This window comes from Crinia signifera, chromosome 11, assembly GCF_055691185.1.
Source record: "Crinia signifera chromosome 11, ASM5569118v1, whole genome shotgun sequence".
NCBI lineage: Eukaryota > Metazoa > Chordata > Amphibia > Anura > Myobatrachidae > Crinia > Crinia signifera.
In genome coordinates, this window is record NC_139227.1 from 115,229,049 (window position 1) to 115,245,201 (window position 16,153).

Below are 16,153 nucleotides of genomic sequence, written 5' to 3' on the forward strand. Positions count from 1 at the left end.
ATCTGGTACATGACTGCCGCTTTAAAAATGCGGCCTTTCCCGGACAAACTCCCGCACCTCCGTCTCACACTGAATTTTTCCATGTCGTCATTAGGTATGTTGACCTGTAGTGGTCACCTGTAGACCCAAAGCCCGAATCCAGCATAACCCAAAGCTGGATAGCAACACAGATTTAGAAATATTTATCTTTTAATTTATCCGAGTGAAATAGTAAAAAATATCGCTCAGAAAGCCCTTTAAACAGATTTGTCTAAATATGAGAAGTGCGATTTTTGTGTGTTTTCTTTGAGGTATACTGAATACAGTATATGCTGTATACACCATTTACTTGGCACCTAGTGGAATGATCATCATTGAACACTTTATATTGTGGAAACTAGATATCCCAAGTGGGAGAGCTTCATTTATTAATGTGAATAGTTGGTAACTACTCTATAGACAGAGCTGCACCCTTATTTGGAGCGCAGGTTTTTTTTATTGTACATTTGCCTGTTGCCTGGGGTTTCATGCTTATTGCCATGGTTGGTTCTTGTCTGGGAGTTTCTTACTTGTTGTCAAGGGGTTACATGCTTATTACCATGAAGTTACTGCTCATAGCACACCAGCGCTAGCTGGTAGCGATGTACGCGCTACCTTCCCTGACAGACCCTAGAGATCTAGTAGGACTTTTAGGCATCTGTCCAGCAGGCAGTGGCCATTTCTGGAAGGCCGTTTTTGTCATGTAGAGGCCCTGCACCCCCCATGTCTTCCTCATAGACATCCTTAATTTTGTGATAGGTAGACTCGGTGGTACCCCTTCAGATCACAGTGCCCTAGGCAGCTGACTCATGGTAGAGGCAGCCTTGGGTTCATGTGTTTCTTAATCCTGCAATGTGAGCAAAACATGCCAACATTATTTATTAATTTTTATTTTATTTATTACCAGTTCCTCTTATAGCGCACACATATTCCACAGGGCTGTACAGAGAATATTTGAACACTCACATCAGTCCCTGCCCCAGTACAATCTATATTCCCTACCACTGTACACGCACACACAAACATTCTAGGGTTAATTTTGTTGGGAGCCAATTAGCCTACCAGTATATTTTTGGATTGTGGGAGGAAACCGGAGCACCCGGAGGAAACCCACGCAAGCACTGGGAGAATATACAAACTCTGCACAGTTAGGGGCCATGGTGAGGATAGAACCCATGACCTCAGTGCTGTGACGCAGTAATACTAACCATTACACCATCCGTACTGCCCTGTATATATAACACATGGTGGGGATAGAACCCATGACCTCAGTGCTGTGACGCAGTAATACTAACCATTACACCGTGTGTGGCGTACGTGCTACAAGAAGTCATGTTATCTTCATTGTAAGCATATTGGGCCTGATTCTAATTGACGCAGTAGGCTGCGAAACCTGCAGGTTTCCGGGTCCTTGTGACACCACCCCAGCAAATACCCGCAGCAGGAGAAATCCGACCATCGGATGATTTCTTCTGCCTTCGCAAATCTAAGTCAGTGGAGACTTATAGTTGCAGTCAGTGGAGACTTATAGTTGCAGTCAGTGGAGACTTATAGTTGCAGTCGCCGGGACGAAGATAGTGCGGGCATCTGACTCATGTGACCACAGCCACCCGCCCCCAGCAGACTTCATCCCGCCCACATTCCCATGGGGACATCCCATGGCCCAGCGTCTCCACCGCTCCTGCCCGCCCCCGTTCCTCCCTCCCTGCTGAAAATGGCTCGGCGACATTGTAAATGCACATCTGCAAACCCCAACCATGAAGGAAGAGGCTGAATTGGGTTCACAGCTAGTGAACCAGAATCAGCCCCATTATTACATGTAATTAATGATTCTTTTCCCTCTACCCGCACGGATCTCTACAGTAAACCCAACTGGGGGCTTCATGCGGCCTAATTTCAGGAACTGCGCTCTTACCTAACAACACAAATGTGTCAGGATACAAGCGTGGCAATGTCTGGGCTTCACTCACATTCCTAAGCTAACCAGTTATGTCACACACATACACACAGACACATTCACAGGAGGACACAGTGATCCGCACTGACATGCCAACTTAAACATTGACACAAACTGACACTGTAATAAAGTTTTTATGACTTCCGTACCATTAGGGATCACTTAATAGTGAGCGGGCGATGCTTCAGAACCACAGGCCTTGGCGGCTGCGTTCCGGAGACATAATGAAATCTGTCACACTGTTCTGTATCCACTAGCACGATAAGACTGGCAAAAATCACACATGTACGTCTCGCTGTACACTGGGTCCCGTAACGAATTGATGAATCCAAACAAAATAATACGTAAGCTTGAAATGTCAAACGTTTATTTTGTGCATAACTAATCCATTACATAGAAGGACAGAGTTAGATAATACAGATGTGTCCTCGCACAACAACGCCGCAGTTGCGCCACACAGCCCTTCTCCGCACGCCAGGTCCCACGAGACTTCTGCTAGCTTTGGGCGGCTAGGTGACTGCTGATTAATTTGATCTTCAACATTTTTATATCTGCGTGCGACTGAGTCCCTCTGAGTCAGCGTGCTAAGAGAAAGAAGTGTCCAAATACATCTATCCTTTGTATGCTAAATGTTGCGTTAAACATAACGTAACGACCATGTTCCAGGCTGCGTTCGAAAAATGACAGTTGTGAGATGATCGGCTGGTTGCTTATCACTCTCCAATTTATCACTTTTTGAAGCTTGATACATCTGGGCCAAAGTGAGGTGGCAGGAGCACCCATGGGGCACAGTAGAGTGCATTTAGTCCATGAGATGATTTTAGAGTTGGCGCATATGTTGTATGGGTGCTGGATGACTCATTGACAGTCGGGATTCCAACGGTCTTTTCTCCGACATTGGAATCCCGACTTACAGTAGATGGGCTATTTTCCCTTGTGCATTTTCTTTTGTATAGTATACAGGTATACAGTAGAACACAGAAACAAGATAACAGTTGCACAATACATTACCATTAAATATATGAGGTTTTTAGCACAGTATCGGCCAATAAAATGAGTCTTCCCACCGCTTGTCACGGTAACCGCGTCGGACAGGTCCTTGACATTATAGGAGGTTCACTTCCGTGATGCAGGGCACCCCCAAACCCCCCCACCCCCACCCCCCGGGGCACCACAAAAACAAAAAGATAAAGCAAAGTATCAAAGTATTGCTATAAAAAGGGTGTAACAGTGAATTATCTGAGTGTTAGTAAGCGGCGCTGGCGGCTTAGTGTTAGAAGTGTCCAAAAATAGATGTGTGAAAGTGTTACATAGATATGTCACACTATGTACCCTTCTTATAACCAAGGGCGAATTGTTGGGTTGGTCCTCTCGGGTGCCTTGACACCTCAACCCGGGTCAACACGTCACTAACCTGGCAATAACCTGGGTCCGAAGTGCAATGTGAAAGGGGTATTACACAGACTGACTGGAGACAGATGGGGTGGGGGAAGACATAAATAAAGAAAAATGCCCTGCAAGGATGGGCATGATAACTGGCAACCAGCAAATGGCAGGTCCAAATTATGGTTATGGTATAGCGCATGCGGCTCTCCCCCTGTTAAAGTGCGGCTCCTGCCCACCGCCCACCATCCGTCCCCGTCCCTCCATTACCTGCTACCGGTTCCCTTCTCCCAATGAGGGGAGGATAGCACACATCTCTCCTACCCCTCACTTTTCATCCTTGTGACTGGGCCGTCCGCCAATCAGAGCTCGCAGGCCGGCAGCCAATCAGGAGCCGACCCACGAGCTTTGATTGGCGGACGGCTCAGTCACAGGGAAGTGAGGGGGGAAGGAGACGCGTGGTGTGCTGTGCTCTCCTCCTCTCATCGACATGATAGGACTGCAGGGAGATGCCAGACTGTCCTCTCCCCGCCCGGCAGCAGCAGCAGCAACAACGGTGAGTGCTGCTGCTGGGAAATTAGCACTGTGGGGGCATAGCAGTGTGTGGCACTGCGGGGGCATAGCAGTGTGTGGCACTGTGGGGGCATAGCAGTGTGTGGCACTGTGGGGGCATAGCAGTGTGTGGCACTGTGGGGGCATAGCAATGTGTGGCACTTTGGGGGCATAGCAGTGTGTGGCACTGTGGGGGCATAGCAGTGTGTGGCACTGTGGGGGCATAGCAGTGTGTGGTACTGTGGGGGCATACCAGCTTTCTGGCACCGTGGGGGCATACCCGTCACCATGGGAGCATATGTGCATCTGGCACTATTGGAAGCATATGTGTATCACACCCACCCAAGGGGACCAAATAGACCACGCCCCTTTTTTTGGTGTGCGCAGGTTGTTGGCTCTTTAGCTTGACTACAGATATGTTTTGGCTCTTTACCTCTGACCGGTTGGCCACCCCTGGTATAGCGGATCAAAGCTGTCTCAATAACCCATGTTATGGTCAACCACCCTTAGATGAACCCATCTAGTTAGATCCATAAAGACAGTCGACCATGTCTTTAACTGCCCCAAAGACACTGGAACCCTGGTACAGGTATCTCTCAGCAAAAAGTGTAATAAACAATATACAGTATATATCGGAAACGTCTGAAATGTTCGCTCTTCTTCTTACTGACTGAAAAATCAGGACTTTTTTCAAAAAAGTGTGAAAGGTTCTAAGTTTATATTAGACTCTACTGAATGCAGAAACGAAAGCTGATGTAAGATGTCAGGCACGGAGTTCTCCCATTGTCTCCTGTCGTACGGTATATTCTATATGGAGCGCCTATTCACCTGTACCTGATTGATTGCTTTATTACAGTTACCTTGAACTAGTTTAATCTTTACAGTTGTTGTTATGGTAACGTTCTGAAAACTTTATTAATTGAATGATACATTTTGTGTCCTATTGTTTTTGTATAATCCCGGGCGACGTGCCAAGACAAAGAATGACACATAGAGGAATGTCTCTGTCGCTAGGATAACTGACATAAAACTAAGTGAATAAAAGTAAAGCTGGTTCCATCAGAACAGCCGCCGCTCTGCCATCTGTTCACATAAATAGGCAGAGATGTGAAGTCACTGAGTCCATGCCCCCAGGGGCTGCTAGCCGTGGCAGTCCATAGAAACGGGTCCTGCGCATGCACAGCATACTGCACATGCCAGTGGCATAACTACTAAATTTGTGCCCCCCCCCCCCCCCCCCCCAATAGTAAAGTTAACCTCCCCGAACCCTGCCTTACCCTGGATGATTGGCCAACAGTGTCCAGATAGTCAATAGGTTGACACGCACAAGTTAGACATTGACAAAAGGTCAATGATGATGATTCATACTCTTCATCCGGGGATCGGCTCCTGCAACGTTTCGGTCTTTAGTGCCTCCTCCTACTGTGACCCCCAGTACTGTAAATTGAGCTGCCATTTTGCAGCGTCACTTTACTGCTCTTGGGTTCACAGAGCAGCAGGGAGCCCGGCAAACCGGCAACTCTCACCGGATCACCGGACACTGGGAGGTGAGTATGATTTTTTTTTATTTGTTTTGTTCTATTTTTCAGTCTATCAGTCTGTGTGTCCATCGAAAACTGCTCCATAAGCCCTTTTATTTTATTCTAATGTTAATAAATGGACCTCTGACTGACCCCATGTTAGATCTCACAGGAGTACAGAAGGATACGTTTGGGATTATCCACTCCACTCAAGGATCCCCACTTCAATTGGCAACATTGTTGTAACAAATCCTTTTGACATTGGAATTACATTCAGTCGGAGAGATGATCTGCAGATTACTATGGAATTACTTGCATTTGTCTTGTAATATTTTGGTTTTTACTGGTGTATTCTTTTTTGGTTGAATATTATGTTTATCTATGTGATTATTTTATGAAAGTATTTTTATATGTTTCATAATAATGATTCCGTATCCTTTAGCTAGCGGTGCTGTCCTTTCTTTATATGTAGTGTATACTGTAAGTATACTCTAAACTCCATTTGCTTCCTGACGCAGGCAGAATGAACTGGATTACAGCCTGACATGTTGTAGACCAGGCATGTCCAACGTTGGCCCTCCAGATGTTGTGAAACTACACATCCCAGCATGCTTTGTCACAGTTTTGCTATTAGAGAATGCTAAAACTATTTCAAATCATGCTGGGATGTGTAGTTTCACAACATCTGGAGGGCCAACGTTGGACATGCCTGTTGTAGACCTTTCAATTTGCTCCCTTGTTACCTCTGAATGATAAAGGCTGTTATTGGAAGGCTGGATTGTTACAGTGGGCGGGATGTACTAAAGGGAAAATGCGGTAAAACCCCTGTTTTACCGCATTTTCCTATGTATCATCACCGGTTCTCCCCGTTTTCGCTGGCCAGGGTATCGCCTATGGGCTTCTTTCGCCGTACGCCGTACGCGCGCCGCCCCCCCCCCCCCCTCCCGTCCTCCTTTAACCTCCTCCTCCCCCTGATGTCACAGCCGGGAGGACATCCGGCTTCAGGGGGGAGGAGGAGACGTAGGGGGACGCTGGCAGCCGCTGGGAGGTGACGGAGACCCCCGCAGCCCACATCACAGGTATCGCGGGGGTCTCCGTTACCGCAGCCCGATGCTGGCCGCATATGTTAGTACATATGCGGTAGCATCGCGGCGGCTGCCGTGCGAAGGGCGGAGATGTATGTTGATACATCCCGCCCAGTATATGTGACTGTAACCGTGTATATCAGTCTGGTAACAGACAAGAAGACTTCTCTGTACAGGCAGGACATCCAGGAGGGGCTGCATTCCCAGAATCTGCACTTCCCTGTACACAGACGCTAGAGGTGTAGGAGGACCCCTAGAATATGTCTACTCTAAGGCGGCGGCCATTTTTGGAGGAGAACAGGGTCTCTGTCTGTACGTGAGTCCTTGAGTCTCAGATCCTCGTCCGCCTGCCGGAGCCTGGGATCCAGCGGCCTGGAATATTTTGGGTGAATGTGTGGTCCAGTGCACCCCCCCCCCCCCCCAGTTTACTAACCTATATGGGAGGCATATCACTCCGAGTGCACCTTGCTCCGCACGGCTTACTGAAGCAGCAGTGATATCACTAATATGGTAATCATATTAACATACTAGGCGAGGGGTGGAACAGGGGAATGGTCAGAGGTAGATTTAGACCTCAGGAGTCCTAGGCAAGATACCATTTTGTGGTCGTCCTCGAACAATCCGTAGCAGTATATTTTTGTTGCCGATTGCAGGCGTCATCGACAGAGTAACTTGGCGTGTGCACAGACTAAAGATAAACGCTCAGCTGCATGAACACCAGCATTGCGTACAAATCTGATTCAGGCTCCAGATCTTTTGGAAGTAGGTATTAGGACGTGATACCTGTCCTGCCCCCATGTTCTGGGAAAAGCGGTCACGCAGGAGCTTTGGGGACGTGGTCCTGCGGAGGCCATTTTCTTTCAGCGTCTGCAGAAGCGTAGGCGATGTTGCTAGGCACCACCCAAAACTTCCGCTTTCCCTATGGCACAGGGATGCAGACAGGGGGCTCCAGCTGACGCACCAACTCGGCTCGCGCTGTTCACAGGCGCCGGTTATATGTCCAGGTCACTTGGTCTTTTCCAGAGTCTCAGCGTGTTCCCAGTCTATCACCTGTATGCTTCTGTGTGTCAGTGTGCTCCCTGCCAGCTCCAAGAGATTCCTGGCTTACATATTTCAGTTCTTTCCACCTGTACCAGATAAGTCACAGGTTATCTTATATTTTTCTGTCTTTAGTTTTGGATTATTTTATTTATTAATACTGGGGGCTTGGTACTGTGGTGTTAACCCTCGCAGCTCTCCCTTTGTTGAGTATTTTGTATTTTCTGGTGATAGCTTGTGCATTGTTGCACCTTCTGTATATTAGGGACTTGTATCCTAGGAAAGACCTTGTGCATTGTTGCAGCCGTGGGTCATACTTCCACATATAGGGGGTGGTGTTTGTTCAAGTCTTTTCAGACCCTCTTCTTGCTGGGTCCAGCCTCCTGCAAACAGTCTTGTCCCTAATTAAGACCTGGCAGCACTGGAGTGAGGGCGGACCCAATTTGCCCTCACAAACATGGCTGTTATAGGTGAAGCCTTAGGACTGCTGGGCAGCAGCAACTGGGTCTCCAACACCCGCTTTCCTAACAGTAGGCCTCCTCATACCTCAATATTGTATCAATATTTCACAACATTTTATTAAACATTTTCAAATAAAAGTTATATTTTATTGAAATTCTCTCTCCTTGTACAGTACCACAAATATTTTTTCAATGGTACAGTATGAGTATAATGGCCCCCATACATCAGCAATAAATTGCTGCAATGTTCCGATTCCCCTAAGGCCAAGCCAGGAAATCGGGAATATTAAACATGTTTAAACATTGATTCCTTGTCCCCCCCTGCAATGGACAGGATCGGCATAATTGTTTTTTTTTAACCTGATTCCCAGTGAATTGCTACTCATAGCTGCCCACCATCATGTAACCATCAGTAGTGGAGGAAGCCATTTTGTGTGTAACCATCGCCTACACACACACACACACACAGTGGAGGAAGCAATTTTGTGTGTATTCATTCCCTGCATGCACAGTGGAGGCAGCCATGTTATGTGTAACCCCAGAATCCACACATAGGAAAAAGCCATTTTTGTATAACCATCAACTACATAGAGAGTAGAGGAAGCCATTTTGTGGATGGGAACAACGTTCAGCCCATCAAATCCTTAGGAGCTAGCCAGACCACTTAGGAGCTAGCCACACCACTTAGGAGCTAGCCACACCACTTAGGAGCTAGCCACACCACTTCAGCAGCAGAAAGTTCGTTGTCAGAAAGTAGTGAATTTATAAACTGGATTCTGATGATAAGGGAAACGACAACATGGCTGCCTACACTGCATGCTGTTGATGATTAAACTGCAAACTTGCTGGCTCCATTTAAACCTTTCCAAGAAGTTGTCCCATGTTGCTTGCTGTACAGTATTCTGAACAAAATGAATAAAGTTTCTGTCTGTGGGAAGTAAGCTCCATTTGCATTGATTGAAGTCTGTAATATTTCAACTGCCTTTCATATCTTGTATAGATTTAGAACATCAAGTTCTGCAATGTTCTCTTCTTTAATCTGGTTAAATTACGTAATTGTATTACCCTTTCCTTATCAAATTGGATATAATCTTATCCGCAGAGATATCCTATTCTTTGGAAGTAGCGGGAACTCTACACAAGACCTTTACCATTCATAAATTGTATTTGTATAGACATTCAAAGTAAATTCTGCTTTGTCATTGTCTGAGACGCAGGCTTTTATCATCCAATTTTAACTTTTTTTTGCTACAAAAAATAATTCCATTTCGGAGCCGGTATTTTTCGGGTTTTTTATTTTTTTAGTTTAAAAAAAAAAAATAAAAATTTGCTTTACTAATATAGTCTAGAAACTGCTGTTAATAATAATATGATGGGATCAAATTTTGCTTTAAACTATTGTTATGTTGAGGTATACAGAAATAGTAATTGGATGCAAGCTGTATTAGAGGAAGAGAAAAAAATTTATATTGTGCACAATGAAATAACCAGTTTCACAACTGTGTGTTTGTTATAACTTTCCTTTTATGTCTAGTTTCCAAGGTCCTGAGACCTTGACGCTACTGAAGCCGGGTAGTATCGTGGTACCCAAACTGTGTGCTGTGCCACCCAGGGGTGCCTCGGAACACTTGAAAGGGTGCCTTGGGTTGGTGGTCCAGGAACCAAATAAAGGGGGCTACCTCTGGCCACAGACACCGCGGGGGTACCGTGATGCAGGCACCCCTTACCCCTGTCGCCGCCGCCTCTCCTCCTGGTCTCCGGGGTCTGTGCTATGATGACAGGCGCCGGGACTGGTGCATGCGCAGTACAAACATCTGTACTGCGCATGTGGCCGGCTACTATGGGCTGCTTCGGCAACAGCCCATAGAAGGGAATCATGGCCCTGGCGCCTGTTTAATACAAATGTCAGGGACTGGCGCATGCGCAGTACCAATGTAGGTACTGTGTATGCGCAACCGGGGGAATTTTCTCGGCAGCCCGCAGAAAGGCATACCGGAGGGAGGGAACACCTCCCAATGGGACTGCCTTGATGACTGGCAGGTCGGACTTCCAATAGGAAGTCACTGCCAGTCACAGTGAAGCCAGTGCAGTCTCACAGACTGCATCTGGCTACACTACAGTGGCAGATTTTACCTTGGGGGGGTAAAAACCACCACTGCTGATACTCTATTGTATCGGGATTCAAAAAGTTTGGGAACTGCACTGCACTAGCAGATAAACTCTGACGATCCATATAAACCATATTTTCCGATGGCAAGAATAGGGACACCTGTGCTTGAAATGTGCCTGAAATGAGGGGATGTGATCTGGTGACTAGGGACGTGGCCTCAAAGAAATACTACCCAAAGCTTACATTTCCCAGCTGATTATTATCATTATTCAGTTTAGTCAAGTGAGCTTAAGTTCCAAGTTGCTTTTTCATTTACACCCTTTGAAATACAGTGTTAAATGACTTATATACACGCTGCAGAGTTCACTGGAAGTTTGCATGTTTTCTGTTTTGCTGTGTCCGACAACACATAACTTGTTGCTGAATATGCTTCTGTGTCCAAGCATTTACCTGCAACAAAGCTTTGCTGCAATCAGAGCATTGTGGTGTAATTAACATAACATGAAGGATTAAAAAGAAGAACATTTTACTATCAAATCGCGAGCATTCTTTCTCATGCTGGTGCTTGGTTTGAAACAGTTGATCCTAAGGTATGGGTGACTTTGAAACGCAATTCAGTTACTCCGCTCCCCATTTCTGACTGTCTGTTGCTCCCTTCATCGGTTGATATGCGTCCCCTGGTTGAGATTTTTTCTGTCCTGAATACTCTTAAGGCTTGGCTGAAAGTTGTTGGACTGGTTTCCGATGTTTCTCTACCCGGTACTCGCCTGTCACTCTTAGTGTGGCTTCTCAAGTCTCCGATATTTCATTAGCTTCTTGGATTTCTCAGGATGTTGTCTCACTTGCTGAGGTTATTTCATCAGGAACTTAACTGTCCCTAAATTCCCTTTCCCACAAGGATTTTTTAAAAATATCTTTATCTCCGACACTGGCTCTTGAGTATAATTCTGGCATCCAATGTTGTACCATCTCGTCTTCTGTGTGTACATGATAAATTATCCGGTGCAGACAAAAAAAAAGAGGTATTACTTGGTGGTATTACTTGGCTCTTCCTTATTGAAATGGGAGAGTGACTTGTACGATCCTATTGATGAGACTGACGGATAATTTTTAACAATAGTTTTAAATGTACTGTATTACCAATTCGGAACACTTTTTTAAACTACAAATTTTTCCATCCAATTCTAATCTCTGTTGGCATAACTGTGGCAAAGTGGGTTCTCTTTAATATATTATCTGGGAATGCCCAGCTATATTTAAATTATGGTTGGAGGTCTTTGCCCTTATATCTATCATTTTGTTAGTCCCGATTGCTCGGTCTCTGAAATTAGCTCTATTTCATTTGCCTGTCCAATAATAACAGATGCACCATGGGTCATATGGGGAATGTGACAGTTGTGCACCAGCTAGGTGATCTCTGGAATGTGACAGTTAGTAATGACTACGGTTGTGCACCAGCTAGGTGATATGGGGAATGTGACAGTTAGTAATGACTGCAGCTGAGCACCAGCTAGGTGATCTGGGGAATGTGACAGTTAGTAATTACTACAGCTGTGCACCAGCTAGGTGATCTGGGGAATGTGACAGTTAGTAATGACTACAGCTGTGCACCAGCTAGGTGATATGGGGAATGTGCAGGGCAGCCAAGAGGAATGCTGGGCCCCGGTAAAATTTTAGGGGTGTGGCTTAAGTGTGGGAGGTGTGGGCACTTCCCGCACTTAGGCCACGCCCCCAAAATTTTAGAGAGGGTAAAAGAAAACTCTAAAAACTATAATCTCAGCAGCAGCACACACCTACAGAATGTGCTGTGCTGACAGGAGGCTCAGCATCACCTCTCACGCTGCCAGTGAGACACTCATGCTGAGCCTCCTGTCAGCACAGCACATGCTGTAGAAGTGTTGCTACCTGGGAGGGACGGAGGGGGAAGGGAGGGGTCGGACCAGGGCCCCTACGGGGCCCCTCCAGCAAGCCTGGGCCCGGGTAATTAGTACCCGCTCCCCCCCCCTCTCGGCTGCCCTGGGAATGTGACAGTAATGACTGCAGCTGAGCACCAGCTAGGTGATCTGGGGAATGTGACAGTTAGTAATGACTGCAGCTGTGCACCAGCTAGGTGATCTGGGGAATGTGACAGTTAGTAATGACTGCAGCTGTGCACCAGCTAGGTGATCTGGGAAATGTGACAGTTAGTAATGACTGCAGCTGAGCACCAGCTAGGTGATCTGGGGAATGTGACAGTTAGTAATGACTACAGCTATGCACCAGCAAGGTGACCTGGGGAATGTGACAGGTAGTAATGAATGCACCTGTGCACCAGCTAGGTGATTTGGAAAATATGGACTATTGGTAGATGTCGAGGACTGGTTTGGCCACCCCATCACTAGACCATATGCACCAAGAGCTATATCATTAATGATTTCAGCAGAACTTGCAGGCAAACGATACAGTATACAGACACTGACCGATATCGTTATCCTTCAGTGACGTCACACCCACCCCTTCCTTAAGCATGCAACACATGATATGAACAATAAATAGTTAACGATATATCTTCTAGTGTGTATGAGTTCTAAGAAGTAATCACTTGACTCTTTTGTATTCTTATATCACAGTCTGCGCCTCAATATCTGATTCTTAAAATTCTGCCAAATAAAGCACTGCGCGGTAATGAGGAGTTTAATGATGGGGGTTTTACGGTGGGTTTGATAAATTTGCCCCTTTTGAAATAAATTCTGATTAGATAGAAATAAATTGAAAGTTACTGTATGTTGCGAAAAATGACATACTGTAATATACTGTAGTTAAAATACAATCGCAGTTAAAGGTGAGAACATATCCAATTAAAAGCAATTTCCTATAATCATTGGTTTTTTTTTATCTGTGTGAGTAGGCGGAAGAAGGATAATGACAAAACACCGTATACTGGAGGCAGGTCTTTGTCTGTGTTGCTGAAGTGCATTCAAGATAATGGCTGCTTGAAAGTGCAGCAAATTAGCTGTAAGTGAAACACGTTAAAGCTGATTCAACAGATGAGATCAGTGATGCGTGTGCAAGAACGCAGATACATTATTAATTCCATGTTCTGGAGGTTGGATATTGCATTAGAGACTACAGAATATTCCAATTCTTGTACTTGAATACAACTCAGTCATTTCTTCTTTTATATTAATTACATTCATTTATTTTTGCAGCTACGAAATTATATAACGTACATTCTGTAGGTCTCTCTAGCAATGTATATAGGCCCTTATTCAGGTCAATACATCACCGGATGTCTTCTGCCCATCCATTTGCTGCCAGTGCGTGTGAACACACGCTGCGAATGAGTGACGGCCCGGCCACCATTCACAAGGCGGGGTTTGGTGGACTCGCACGGATGTGAATTCACAGCCTTGCGAATCAACCAGATATTCCTCCTTAGGCCCTCATTCTACTTTCCTCGGTAAACTGCGAGGATTGCAACTCACTGAGCACCAGAGATGACACCTGTCCCGCGTCGGAGTGCCCGCCACCGCCAATTCCCCTTCGTTAACATGCAAGGGAATGTGTAACGAAAACACACCCCTCGCATGTCTCCGCGGCAGGAGAAATCATTCGATGAGGGCCATAGTTTTTGGCAACTGTGAGAAAACAATGAGCTCTTCATATATCTGATTATCTTTGAAGGCTGTATTTAAAAAAATGACAGTTAAGAGCTATTGGTCATTTGTCACTCTCCGTTTTATCACTTTTAAAAAGCATAGTACATCTGACCCACGGAAACATAAAATTTGACAGCAGAGAAGAACTATTCGGCCAATCTATTCCGCCCCTTTTTTTAAGCCATTCTATTTAAAATGGATCACTCAACTTGGTTTATGTATACGGCGTTCCACACTGATGTTTTTTGAGTCATGGTCATTTCACGGAGGTGTGCCACAGTTACCGTATAACCAAGATCGTTGATGTTTTTGTATTAAGTAAACAGCACCTAAATAAAAAAAAAAAAATGTTACAAACATTTGGAATATTGGGGCAGATGTAAAGTGATAAAGTGTTGATAAAGTGGAAGGTGATAATGTACCAGCCAATCAACTGTGTTTGAATTGATTGGCTGTTGCGTAATCACGTTCCACTTTATCACTTTGTGATCACAACTTTATCACTGCTTTATCACAAAGTGGTAAAGTAATAAAGTGGAAGGAATCATCTCTTAACTGTCATTTTTCAAATGCAGCTGATTGGCACATAATCACCTTCCACTTTATCACTTCGTGATCACAACTTTATCACTGCTTTATCACAAAGTGGTAAAGTAATAAAGTGGAAGGAATCATCTCTTAACTGTCATTTTTCAAATGCAGCTGATTGGCACATTATCACCTTACACTTTATCACTTCGTGATCACAACTTTATCACTGCTTTATCACAAAGTGGTAAAGTAATAAAGTGGAAGGAATCATCTCTTAACTGTCATTTTTCAAACGCAGCTGATTGGCACATTATCACCTTCCACTTTATCAACACTTTTTCACTTTACCGTGCTTAATACATCTGCATCAATATTTGTTATTGTGTTGATTTATGAACCCGCAGTTATATTCTATGTTCTAGAGCAGGGACATTGAAAGGACATTTAACATTGATCTACAATGTTACTGTATTTTTTTTCTCTAGATGTCTCGGTGAGCTTGCTGTCTCTGTTGGTAACAGCCTGCGGACTTGCCCTCTTCGGTGTCTCTCTGTTTGTCTCATGGAAACTGTGCTGGATTCCTTGGCGAGAACGCGGCCTGAAAGGCAGCAAAGAGCACGAGCACCTGAATTATACGGACAGCGACACAAATGAACATGACTACAGCGATAACTATCTGGGACCACCTCCTCTATTCCCAGAGTCATCCATGAAGATCAGCCACACCTCCCCCGACATCCCACTAGAAGCCAAGACTAATGCTAAGGAGAACTGCGGTCACCATGTACGAATGCACCGGCAAATCACCGAACCCACCTCGTCTGCTCGGTCAGTGTCCATATCAGTTTTTTTATTTATTACTTTTCCGATTTGCATATTTTTATCTGTTCCATAATAAAAGTCATTCGATGGTGAGCGGTCATCCCCCCGCATGCTATTGAGGGGATTTTGATTGGAAGGGGGAGGGCATTCAGTGGGGCGGTGGGCGGAGTTTTCCTGTTCGCTAGGCTGCAAACATCTGCAGCCCAGTGAACAAATCTGAATGAGGCCCAATGTGTGATAGTTCCTTGTGAGAAACGATGAATGAAATAAATCCACATTGAATAGTTTAAAGCCAATCTCTTATATATTTTGCTACATCTGTCACTCAAAGTGTGTGAGTGTGTCTGTAACGCTGGGTGGAGCCTCTGACTCACATGACTGACTCACATGACAGAGAACCAGCCCAGTGAGCCCACAGTGCCAGACACCCTCTGCCTCCCCATGTTGCCCAGGAACCTGGTCCACAGCCACCAGGTGAGCGCCCCCCTCCCGCGATTCGTGGACCCCCCTCCTGCGACCCCTCCCGTGATTCGCGTCAAAACACCCTCCTCCCCCCTCCCAAGTTTCGCGGCAATCCCCCCCTCACCCCGCGATTCGCGGCAACACCCCCCCCCCCCGTGACCTTACCCCTCCTCCCGCGATTCGCGGCACCACACCCCCCCTTGACCCCTCCTCCCAAGATTCGCGACCCCCCGCAACCCCCCCTCCCGCGATTCGCGGCAACCCCGCCCCCACGACCCCCCACTCCCGCGATTCACGGCACCCACCCCCGCGACCCCCCCTCCCGCAAATTCGCAGACACATCCCCCTGCGACCCCCCTCCCGCAAATTCGCGGACACACACCCCCCCGCGACCCCCCTCCCGCGCGATTCACGGCAACCACAGGATTAAATGGCATATGCAAAACACTGACATGGCTATGGTCGACAATGAAAAAGGTTGACATGAGTTTTTGAAGATTTATTTTTCAATTTTTGAATGTTTTCATACTCATTCTCATGTGTGCCACATGAAGTGCCACACTTATGTCAACATTT

The 16,153-nt window shown here is 45.9% G+C and overlaps 1 protein-coding gene across 2 annotated transcripts in view; it reads left to right on the forward strand.

Annotated features, from left to right (window-relative positions):
- SYT9 (synaptotagmin 9) overlaps positions 1-16,153 on the forward strand; it is a 137,659-nt gene that overhangs the window by 16,113 nt on the left and 105,393 nt on the right. For both annotated transcript variants that reach the window (XR_014465446.1, XM_083164319.1), the window contains exon 2: positions 14,779-15,121. Coding sequence is in view for 1 of the 2 variants with exons in the window: in XM_083164319.1 (XP_083020445.1) it covers positions 14,779-15,121 (343 nt within the window). In the remaining variant the exon portion in view is untranslated. The remainder of the gene's footprint in view (positions 1-14,778; positions 15,122-16,153) is intronic.